A 12,267-nucleotide genomic window follows, 5' to 3' on the forward strand; every position below is an offset into this window, starting at 1 on the left:
AATGTTGAGACAAAGAGTAATTTACACCAACTGCTTTTTATTATTCAGTTCCAGAAACCTTTCACAAGATGGTAAAAAAAAAAAAAAAAAAAAAAAAAACCAAAAAAAACAGGTGGGGGCGGGGGAGAAAGAAAGAAAGAAAAAGAAACACCCTGACCCCACCCAAAACTTTACAAACACAGCTCAGCTAATGATATTTTTTCCATTGTTCCCAGTCAGCTCCAAACCCATTGTGTGCAAAGCCCATTTTCCCATGCATCTAAATGATAGACACAGGCTATGAGATTCTTTATTCTATTTGTAGCAGCTTATGCAGGTGCAGCCAAACACAAAGCTTCAGGACAAACTGTACACAAACTTTACAATGTGGGAATTGAATTTAAAATATGAAACATAAAATCTACACAAAACTGATAAAAATCAAGCACAAATATCAGGACTGAAACTTATAACCCATGTGTGAAAGGGAGTCTTGTTTCCTTTCAAGTGCTTTATTCTGCTATAGAACAGTCGAAATGAAGATGTAAAGCTTTGTGGTTAGTTTAAATTATACACTCTGTAGATACTATATCAATTTTAAAAGTTACACATAGACCAACAGATGTCCATCAGTTCATCTGGGTTGACCAGACCCTCCAGCTGGATTGCGGCAAACAAACCAGGCCAATGTGGAGAGAAAATCCCCCTGTGCAAGTTGTCTGCAGAGTTTACTGATGGGCGCATTGCACTCCTGGTCCATGATGGCTACTGCTTTCTTCATCAGAGCTATCATTATAGGCTTCACGCCTCTGGCCGCCTCCTGAGCCCCGTGTGCTATCAAATTCTTGAAGCTCTACCTCCTCAGTGTCTCCAATAATATTTGGAACTTCTGGTCTAGATGGCAGAAGATCTTCTAATTCCTTCATGAAAATGAACAAAAATAAGATTAGCTTGAAGATTATTATCTACTATCAATTTCCCTTTTGATACAATCCAAGGTGTATGTTTGACAGTTAAAACCTTTGTACTTTAAGCCAGAGATCACAAAGGGATGACCCACAGACCAAATCGAGACATCTTTTGTGCAGCCCATCTACTGATTAGAAAACAATAAACAGATTTAATCGCTAACATTTAAACACTGGAAAACTTCACATTAGACATGTCTTCCTGCATGAACGACCAGGAGATGCTAAGCTGGGGTAAGAGATCTGCTCTGCAGAGTCCCAATCCTCCTACCCCCACCTCACACCGTCTGCTTATGCCTTCACTATTCCCGACTTGGCCCCATAAACTTTCACATCAGCTATTTCCATTTTAAAAAACAATGAGGCCAGACCATCAATCACTCAAATTAATAAACTATGTGATCTAATCTTAGCACCCAAAACAAATGGTAAGTGACAAAGAAACAACTATCATTAACCTTTAAGTCATCTGTTGCCTAATACTTACAGAAAGTTTATCTGGGTTGATCCAGTTGTTTTCAGGAAACTGCACATCAAACTTTATGTAAAGATCACCTTTTTCAAAGGGATTACGATATTGTGGCATTCCTTCACCTCGAACTACACGAACACATCCTATTATTTGAGTAAATAAAGGGGAAGATATTAAGAATTTTACCCAAGAAAGTGCTCAATAATAAATGTTTTTTGAGAGTCACCCACTGTAGAAGATTACAGAGAATCTTAGATCAGACAAAAATCAAGATTTACCTGGTTCAATTACTTTGCCAGGGGGGTATTTCACCACAATCTGACGTCCATCAAGGTGCTTAAATGTGAACTGAAACCCACAAAGAGCTTCAACAAGTCCTATCTTATATGTCATGTGCAAATCATTCCCGTCTCTCTGGAACACCTACAAATGAAGCAAACAAGAAATAGCGGGACTATGGAGGCATGCTCTGTTGTGCTGTGTTACTTGAATCAATTCAAAACCTTAATTCTACCATTTACTGCAAAGGTCAAATTGCCACCATCCCTAAGTTCTCTAAATGTATCAATATATATAAGGAAATCTAGCTATTCAGAAGTAATATGCTAGAAACTTCGATCACGAAAGAATTGGAATTGGGAATACAATGGCTCATAAGGCACAGCTGAAGCTTAAAAAACAGAACCAAGTATATTTTACAATTATGGCCCATTTCTGAACCATGAGGGAAAAGGTGTACAAGGCCCAGTGGGATTCTGTAGAGGCTAAAATTCAAACAGAAAATCAACAGGCAAGCATGGCCAGGAAATTTTTGAAAAACAAGACTAATGAGGAGATTACCAAGGACCAGACAATAAAACACTTAAAAGCTGAAATAATTTCTGAAAAATAGAGAGACTAGTATCACCCAATGTTACCCACCACTGTGGTTCTTTGCTGTACAACTTCATTATGACAGCAAAATCACCAAAAACAAACACATACCTATACTGAAAAATGATACACATGCATACACATTACTCTCAAAATTGCACTACTTTTTATCAGATTTACATTGTTTCAAGCTACAGAAGCCACCCTGATCTCATGGCCTCACAATTCCTACAAGTGTTGACAATTTTTAAACAAAAAGCCCCAAGCAAAATACAAGCTTGTTCATGAACTAGTTCAAACTAGTCAATTTTTCTTAAGAGGGTTTAGAATATTCTCAGTGGTATAAATTAAACAAGATGCTTAAATCTCATTTTGGGTTCAAATTTACGTTACCAGTCAATAAAACCCAGAAGGAAAAATCTTTGACCTCTTACTAGATGAACTTCCATTCTAGCCTTTATCATCGTCTATTTTCTACTTTAGACAACCAGTAGCATCTGCTATCACCCCACTCCAGTACTCCTGCCTGGAAAATCCCATGGACGGAGGAGCCTGGTGGGCTGCAGTCATGGGGTCGCAAAGAGTCAGACACGACTGAGCGACTTCACTTTCACGCACTGGAGAAGGAAATGGCAACCCACTCCAGTGTTCTTGCCTGGAGAATCCCAGGGACGGGGGAGCCTGGTGGGCTGCCATCTATGGGGTCGCACAGAGTCGGACACGACTGAAGTGACTTAGCAGCAGCAGCAGCAGCATCTGCTATTTGTTAGAAATTCCATGCAATTCCACTGTAGCCAATAATTTTAGAGGCTGATTTAGTTCCAAATGCCTCCTCACAGTTCCCAGCAAGAGCAGGTTATTCTTTATCTCATTTGATTCTACACTATCTTTCTGACGGATGAGTTTTGTTTTTAAGTATGCAAAGCCAAGTCCAGGGAAATCAAAACTAGTAGTACATGGGAGCCAGAACTTAAGTCTCTTGTCTCTAAGAACAGTGATTTCTATTTTGTAAAACCCAATATACTTACAGAATATTTCAACCCATAAGATGGAATTCTAGAAATTATTCCTTGAAAAAAAAAAAAAAACAAAGCAATCTAGGGACGCTTGTCATTGGTAGGTTTGGCAATACTCACAAAAGAACAAGATATATTGCAATTCATAGATTTTCACTTTCACAGATTTGCTGAGGCAATACATTTGACTACCATTCCTTGAGAAAGGCTAGTGTAGTAGTAAGCCAGTCTAGTGAAGGAATGAATCTAATCAAATTCCCAGAATCTGCATCTCAATATGGCTTTATTCTCTACTGGATTCTGAGTAATTTTAAAAATTTATTTGTAGAAATCACCATCATATGGGAGAAAATTTTATTGTGAACTAAAAAAGGTGGCTGACTTGTGATCTAGACTTCCAAAGGAACTCAAAATAGCAATGCAATCAAATACAAAGCCAGGATTCTGTCAAATGCTTCTATATTCAAGAACTAAGTGAAGTAAAGTGAAGTCGCTCAGTTGTGTCTGACTCTTTGGGACCCCATGGACTGTAGCCCACCAGGCTCCTCCGTCCATGGGATTTTCCAGGCAAGAGTGCTGGAGTGGACTGCCATTTCCTTCTCCAGGGGATCTTCCCGACCCAGAAATCAAACCCGGGTCTCCCACATTGCAGGCAGACGCTTTACCGTCTGAGCCACCAGGGAAGCCATTCAAGAACTAGGTGGGCACCAAAGCTCCACGCATGTTCTTCATGAATGAAAAGGTCTATAATATACTCCACGGCACATGTAAAACATACAGGTGCAATGGTGTAATCAAAATAACATACTCCAGACCACACTGTTAGCTCAGTTCATTTTCCCAAGTACATTAACACAGCAGTCCCCAAACGTTTGGGCACCAGTTTTGTGAGTTCTTCCTGGACTGTGGGGTGGAGGTGGTGTAACAATGTTCAGGCAGTAATGCAAGCATGGGGAATGATAGGGAGCAGCATATACAGCTCCACTCAAGGTCCAGGGGTTGAAGACCCTTCGTTAACAGATACAATACTGAGTCAGTCAGAAATTTAAAAACAGGGAGTTCCCTGGTAGTCATGTGGTTAGGACTCAGTACTTCCACTGCTGCGGGCACAGGTTCAACTCCTGGTCAAGGAACTAAGCTCCCACAAGCCACAGGACGCCCCTGCCCTCCCCTACCCCCAAAAAGAGAACGAGAAATTTAAAATGCAATGTTTTTAAAACTGAAGAACTTTTTTTTCAAGAAAACCTCACATGGATACCCAGTATGTAAAACAAATCAACAAAGCAGTACTGAGGACACCGTCACCAACTCACCGACCGTCGAAGGAGCTCACAGTGAAAACTAAGCTGCCTACGTTATCTGGTCCAGTGCCTTATCTTCATAAACAAGGAAACGGGGGAACAGACACAGCAGGATTACTTAAGGTTACAGTGCCAGTCAACGGCAGAGCTGGGACTAAGGTCAGCTCCTCCTTCTGACAGCACCTGTCTTGCTGGTCTACTAAGCAAGTCAGTTCTTATGAACTCAGCCAAACCACTTAACAACTTCATCTATATTCAATGCTACTTCAGGGAACTCAAACTGATCTAACCTGTATCTTGGGCTTCCTTCATAGCTTAGTAGGTAAAGAATCTGCCCGCAATGCAGGTGATCCGGGTTGGATTCCTGGGTTGGGAAGATCCCCTGGAGAAGAAAATGGCAATCCACTCCAGTATTCTTGCCTGGAGAATCCCATGGACAGAAAGGCCTGGGGGGCTATAGTCCACACGGTCGCAAGAGTCGGACATGATTTAGCAACAAAACCATCACCAACCTGTATCTTGCATACAAGACACATTTCTGATCCTCTGAGGCAAAAATAAAACAAAAAGGAAATTACCTCATGCTCTTTTTCTTGTAGCAAAAGAACAATGTCTCCTGGTTCCACTCCTGGGGCCTGGTCTGCTTCCCCAGTAAATGTAATTCTCTGTCCATGTTTCATGCCTTTGTCTACGTGGACTTCAAGAATCTTGACTTCTTTAATCACTTTCTTCCCTTCACATTTTTTACAGCGGTCCTTTTCATTAATTACCTCTCCTGGAAAAAGAGGTCATTCAAACTTCCAGCAAGGGTACTATATTGCACTCTTAAGTAAGACAGGTCCTGATAACACCTTTATTCACTAAATAAATTTCCTGTACTTCTTTAAACTGCTACCTGAACTTTTCATGAACGTTCTTAGGAACAGAACTCACATCTTACTGCAGATTACCTAAAGGACCCAGCTACTCTATTCCAGAGTATAAAGTATCTTAAATAACATTATCTTACCTCCTGACACTACTTCCTAAAGTTAAAACAAAGCCTGAGGATCAAGCAAACAAAATGGGTAGTTAGACACTAGAACTTCTACAAATGCTTCATTTTTTGTCTTAGTTTCATTTAAATTTAACAATGGAGCGACAACCCAAATAAAAATTTAAACATCCTTTATGACTCCAACAGTTTTTTCTTTCATGTATTCTGAAATATTTGATCAGTGGTATAAGAAAATAAAACTGAAGTCATACAATAGTATATCATGAAAAAAATACCATCAATTTCTAATGTCTGATTATTGGCACACTTTAATGCTTAGGTGACATATAAATGACTTTAGGAACACTGCTTCTGCCAGGTATGTTCTGCAAAGCACCAGTTCCTTAAAATGGTAATGGCACATGGGAAAAGATTTCAGTCAACTCCAATTTCTTGAGTGGGAAATGTCAGCAACTTTAATAAGGTAAAATGCACTAAGACTCTTCAGGAGGGAAATATAATATGTGGCTTCTCAAAATTATCTTGTCACTTTCAGAAGCAATTTGGAAAAGGGTGTTCTAGAACTGTCCAATATAGCAGCCATTAGCCACCTGAGGTTATTTAAGTTTAAAATAATTAAAAGCTCAGTTCCTCAACCACATCCAGGTGGCTAGAGGCGACTACAGTAGCCATCACACACACACAACCTTTCCAGCACAGAAAAATCCTTTTGGACAGCACCGCTCTAGAACAGGGCTGGCAAACTAAGGCTCACAGGCCAAACTGGGCACGCTTGTTCGTGTAAATACTGTTTATCCAGAAGACAGTCATGCCCACTTATTTACATATTGTCTGTGGCTATAAAAGGGCTAAAAGGGTAGAAGAGTAGCAGTTTCAAAAACCATTAACCTACAAAAACCTAAAATATTTACTTCTGTAAAATAAGCTTCAATTATAACGATCTATCCTCAAAAGCTAACTAAAGTTTACAGTAAAATTCTCTACTTATCAGAATGAGAACTAAACAATTTGCTGTCTCCCTTTTACCTTTTAATACATAAAGGATAAGTAAACAACAACAACAAAATCCAAAAGGACAAAAAATTTTGCCCATCTTTTTGGAAAAAGACTAACATTCCACTCAACACAATATAAATTTACTGTTTATCGGTGTTCACTGGGCCTATGCAAAAGGAAATAATATCTTTGCATTTTTAAAAATAACTCTCTACCTTTTACAATACGATGAATATAAAAACACGTTGAAAAAGAAAAACTGTAAGCCTCTCCAATTTCTGCACCCCCAATCCATTCCAACAGAAGGGCAGAGAAGCACTGGCATGCGTACCTTCTCCATTACAGTCAGAACACACAGACTGCATCTGCTGCACCATCCCTGGAGCCAGCTGTCTGATCATGATGCGGACACCTCGACCCCGACAAGCACTACACTTCTGAACAGCTCCAGACTTCCCACCTTGGCTAAAGCAAGCAAAAGTATAAATTAGACTTTTTCCCCCCTAGGTCATGAAAAATGGGAATTGTGCTTTTCACCTTCATCTTCAACCCCCAAAGACTGGAATTTTAACCAACTTTCAGAGGTATCAGAAACTGTTCTGGGTTGGGTAGTCAGTTTGAAATCATGAATAATTTTTATTTGATATAGACTCAACAAGTTATTCAAACAACAGATGAAATGTATTTCATAACCAGGAAACACACTCACCCACTGCATGCACTACAGAGTACATTCTTGCTAAGCTGTAGTTTGGTTGTCTTGCCATTATACAGGTCTTCTAAAGATACTCTGTGGAGAAAAGAATTAGATCCAAATTTTGCCAAGTTGTCTTAAATACAAGAAAGCATTAGCTGATACAGCTAATTTCACTATAACCTTTTAAACAAAGAATTCAAGAACACCTTACATTAAGTCAACTGAGTGAGATTTTATTTTGTAGCTCAAATTGTTTATGGCTATAAATACTTAAAGCCAGAATGTAAAGGATCAAGCCAATAATTGATTGTGCTGTATTTTCTGATAAAGCTGATAACTACACAAATTCAAAACATTACACCTTCTTCTAGCTTTAGACAAAACCTTCACCTAATCCAACCCTTTGAATGAAGCAAAATTATTATCCTCATTTTAGAGGACAAAACTGAGGCACAGAGAGGTTAAGTAACTTGGCCCAAGATCACACAGGGAGTCTAGCTCCGGAGTCCATGCTCTACTTGTAAGCCTCTGTCTCCTTCAAGGACAATTCAGAAAGGCTACAAAGTTATATTACAATTTCTGGGAGATGCTCAGATTGGCTATCTCTTTAAAAAAAAAAAAAAAAATTGGCTTTATTATACTGTAATAGAGAATGGGTTTCCAAATAGAAAGCCTACAAGCTTTCAATGTCTGAAAAACCCAGAGAATTACAAGCAAAATTTGAGCAACTTTTACAAAAATTTCAAAGGGGTCCATGACCCCCAAATGGTCCAGATAAAAAGCCTATTAAAAATCCCAACTGATAAACCCCAACTTGCTTTTATTCACACAACATATTTGAACTGCAGGACCATTCATTTTCAAATAAACCTCAAAAAAAAAAAAAAAAAAAACAACTATATCAAAGTCTCAAAAATATTCATTTACAACTTGAAAACAGCTTGCATTTAACTTGGTTTTACCCTTCTCATAGTGTGTGTTTTTTTTCTCATAGTGTTTTAAAATCTTCTTTAGTAGTAAAGTGAAAGTGAAGTCGCTCAATTTACTTTAAAACAAAGGAACAAAAGTATTTTTTAAAAAATTAAATAAAGGAACAAAAAAGTTAAAACTACCTGGCAAAGCACCTACATTATTCTGCAGCATTGGAAGCTAAAATTTTTGTACATTATAAATAGTGTAAGAATAAAGCACTTAAGGTCAAAACATTACCAACACTTCTAAACTACGGCATATCTAGACCTTAGACCAAAGTACTTGGTTCCATCAGCCTTTTATCTTCCTCCTCCTAAGAACCTTTAACCATTTACATGATAGGTAGGTCTTCTTTGCCTTACATATTAAATCGCAATTAGTATGCAACATCACTATATAAGAGGTCAGCAAGAAAAATCGTTATTTCAATAAACATGGCGAAGAAAGAAAAATGCGGGTAATGGTCTAGGGAAGCTGGCACTCTCCACCAGTGGGGCTAAACTGACACATCCTCTAAAGACAATATAGTTGTATTATCTATCAGCCTCAAAACACTGACACCTCAGGAATCCCTACCAACGAGAGACAAAGCTGTATATAAAGATACAGCAGCACTATTCATTATAGGGAAAAAACTGGTAACACCCTATAGAAAAGGGAATGAATAAATAAATCACGGAATGCAATATTATAAAGACATCCAAAATGAAACACTGTAATGAAAATTTTAACAAATCATGCTTTACAGTCCCCTTATCTACTCAAATGTATAAACTAGATAATACGAAACATTTTAAATACACACTTGAACTTCAGTGTCATGCATTTGCTAGTAAAACCATTGTTGGTTTATGAAAAATTAACAGATAAAAAGATTTCACAGAATGTGCAAAGTAAAACAGCTATTTTCGTCTTGGGTTCACAGTCTAAGATTAAGGTAAGATACCATTCATATGCTGGCAGATTAATGTCAGGCCTGAAGCCAGCAAGCTCCATGAAAATCAATTTAGGAGAGCTCACACTGTGGATCAAGTAATACGTGACTGTAACATGTCAACCAACCAGTCAGATGGTCACTCACTTTCTAAGTTTTTAAATTAAAACTAACTCAGAAGGTTTAAATACTTCAGAGAAAAGAATCTTAATTGAAATTTTAAAAACAAGAAGCCTCAGAAGCATATACCAAAACCACCTTCCCATTCTGTAAAAACACTAACCATCCTTTAAGATCTGTCACCAAATACCAACACCCAGGTTATTAAATTCAACTTAGTCATCCTATGAGGACAGTATGGCAAATGGAAGACTTTTTTTCTGATTAAAGACAGAATATTTTTTGATACTTTTCCTCTCCTGTACTGAATACTTCTACTTGGAAAGAAAGTGCTTAGTATTTTTAAAGAAAAAAAGAGATATTCACTTGAGTGGATGCATCATGTCTTCTCCTCTTCTTCTGCCATTTCGACTTCTGCTCTGATTACCCATAAAGCTAAATAATCCTCCACCAAAGATGTGAGAGAAAATATCATCCATGCCACCACCTCCACCGCTACCTTCCCGAAGACCTTGTTCTCCATATCTGTCATATAGTTCGCGCTTCTCAGGATTTGATAGTACTTCATATGCAAAGCTTATTTCTTTGAACTATGAACAAAAAGGGAAAAAGGAAAACAGTTGGATTTTCAAATAAAGAACTAGGGAAAGGCTACAGGAATCTAGAATTCATTTAATTCTAAAAAAAGTTACAGGTGGTCCTATTTACCAACTGCCACTACCCAGAATGTTAGTATCCCTATTATGAAGTCCAAAATATTAACATAAAAACGTGCTCTACGGGCGTAAGTGGACTTTCCTTACAACATTCCCTTTTTGTCCAAAAAGGGCAATTTAAGTTTAAAACAAAAATCTCAGGGGGAAAAAAGTCTCGAATAACTTACTTTGTCACCAGCATTTGGATTCTTATCAGGATGGTATTCTTTGGCTAACTTTCTGTATGCCTTCAATAAAAGATTTAAAAAAAAAAGGTTACATATAAAGACCAGTTTAAAGACCTGCTGAGTACTAACTTTCACATCCAAATTTCTGAGAAGCAATACTTCCATCGGCACTGTTGGACATTCCCATCTTAATACCATTTACTCACTAATAACAAAGTAAACAGTAGTTACATTAGAAAACATATTATACTAAAGACAGACGCAAACAATAAAACAAAACCACATAGAAAAACAAAACACTGAAACATCCCATATTTTTACTGTTGTCAAACGTCTTTGATGGCCAGTAACCACACCAAGAAGACTCCAATAAACTCTAAAAAATTAAGCTAAGGTAAGAATCCAGGCTCATGATGGCTTCTCTAATTGTAGTATCAGGAAAAATCCAAGACAATCTCCTATGTCATGTTTATTTTCATACGGTGAATTGACTGTGGTCTCAATTGGCGTGACTTCAGTCTTCGCGAAGCTGCATACATTTGGGTGACTGAGCTATAAACCACTTAAGCGTTCATTCACAGATAGATGAATTATGTAATAGAGAACAGCATTTCCGGTAAGGTAACAGGAAGTCCTTTTACTCTGAACTGCACCCGTCCCACTGCCTAAGAAGCATTCTCATTTTTCTAAGCTTACAAATCCGGATACTCTAAGCCCCGTGAAGATGCTATGGGACTTAAATGTCTCAAATGCTTTGAAATCCTGCGAGGAAAGAGTCGCAGCACTGCAAAGAGCGATAATGAGGCCTTCTATTTATTTTTAGTCAGTGTACACTCAGGTGTTTGGCTGGGACCCATGGCTTCTTCCTGAAGCTGGTAGAGAACATCTGAGTTACCTGCCTACAGAACAATGCACCCAAACACAGACCCACGCCACCTCCGGAGCGACAGGCGAGGGAGAAGCTCCCCAGCCGCGGCTCCCAGGAAACATCCCTAAGCTTCCCCAAGCAGCCAGCGGGGGCGGCCTCGACCCCTCCACCAGGCCCCAAATCAGTCCCAATGCGGCTCGGGCGCCGACGTCCGCGGCGTGGTCAGCTCCTCTCCTGGGGCTAGGATGCGCTGGACGCCTTGGTCCAACCTGTTTTTCCAGGGTGGTGACCTCCGCATGAGCAAGGCCAGGCAGGCAGCTGCCTCCCGGGAGCGCCCGGCCTCCGGCGCTCGCCGGGGGAGGGAGGAAGGAAGCGTTTTCGTAGTGTTTGCGCAGAGGTGGGTTTTATTTGCTGCATCTGCGGGCGGGCGGGCGGGCGGGGACGGCGGCCCAAGGTCAGCCGAGGCCGGAGTGCGCGGCACGACGCGGGCCGGTCTCGCCGCCGGCCCCCAGCCTGGGCCGGCCGCTGCCGGCTCGCGGGCTGCCCCGCAGCGCGGCCTGGCCGTCCCAGTCGCGCAGGCCCGCGCCCCTGACACCTTGCCCAGCCGGCCCGCGCCCCAATACCTTCTTCAGCTCGTTCTCGCTGGCTCCAGGCGGGACGCCCAGGATGTCGTACAGTTTCGTGTCGGCCACGTTCGCCATGGCGGCCGGCCGGGCAGCGCTCAGGAAAGAAGGCGGAGAAGGAGGAGGAGCGGAACCGGGCCCTAAGCAGCGGCAGAGGTGGCGGCAGCGCAGGCGGAGACAGTGAGGAAGCGGAGGTGGGGCTAAACTTTGACCTGACGCACGGCGCTCCGTGACGTCGCTGCGCAGAGCCCGCCGCGAGCGCAGGGGACCGTTGGGGTCGTGGGTGGTGAGGAAGCATGCTGGGTACTCTTCTAGATTGAAGTTATGGGCCGCCAGATGAGGTCCAGAGTAGAAACCCGGAGAACTAACTCTTCATGGGGCTCTCAGGGACATTAGCTCTCTCCAGAGGCATTTATTGGGGGTACTGAAAGGATGAAGAAGCCGATGCGGCCCACGCCCGCCCCTTCGGTCCACTTCCAGTCCCGCCGTAGAGAAAGTCTGTTCCGGGCTCGCGGAGGTCGTCCTCAGAGTTAAAAGATGCCGCGCGCGGACCCTGTGGGTCTGGTTC

At 40.9% G+C, this 12,267-nt stretch overlaps 1 protein-coding gene across 1 annotated transcript; it reads right to left on the minus strand.

Annotated features, from left to right (window-relative positions):
- Positions 1-273: 273 nt before the first annotated feature.
- On the minus strand, positions 274-11,832 carry DNAJA2 (DnaJ heat shock protein family (Hsp40) member A2). The gene is made up of 9 exons (NM_001040491.1): positions 11,700-11,832; positions 10,209-10,268; positions 9,692-9,915; positions 7,312-7,392; positions 6,934-7,067; positions 5,188-5,384; positions 1,698-1,842; positions 1,435-1,562; positions 274-899 (listed from the first exon to the last, which is right to left on the minus strand). Exons 1-9 carry the CDS (start codon positions 11,775-11,777, stop codon positions 708-710), a joined length of 1,239 nt encoding a protein of 412 aa, NP_001035581.1. The 5' UTR covers positions 11,778-11,832; the 3' UTR covers positions 274-707.
- Positions 11,833-12,267: the final 435 nt, after the last annotated feature.

Source organism: Bos taurus, chromosome 18 (assembly GCF_002263795.3).
Source record: "Bos taurus isolate L1 Dominette 01449 registration number 42190680 breed Hereford chromosome 18, ARS-UCD2.0, whole genome shotgun sequence".
NCBI lineage: Eukaryota > Metazoa > Chordata > Mammalia > Artiodactyla > Bovidae > Bos > Bos taurus.

Excerpts from the sequence above, each read along its gene's own strand:
- DNAJA2 (NM_001040491.1), bottom strand. The coding sequence starts at position 11,777 with ATGGCGAACGTGGCCGACACGAAACTGTACGACATCCTGGGCGTCCCG. Across the intron at positions 9,916-10,208 it reads ATCCAAATGCTGGTGACAAA|TTCAAAGAAATAAGCTTTGC; the intron begins GTAAGTTATTCG and ends TTTTGTTCATAG. Across the intron at positions 5,385-6,933 it reads TTCTGACTGTAATGGAGAAG|GAGAGGTAATTAATGAAAAG; the intron begins GTACGCATGCCA and ends CTCTTTTTCCAG.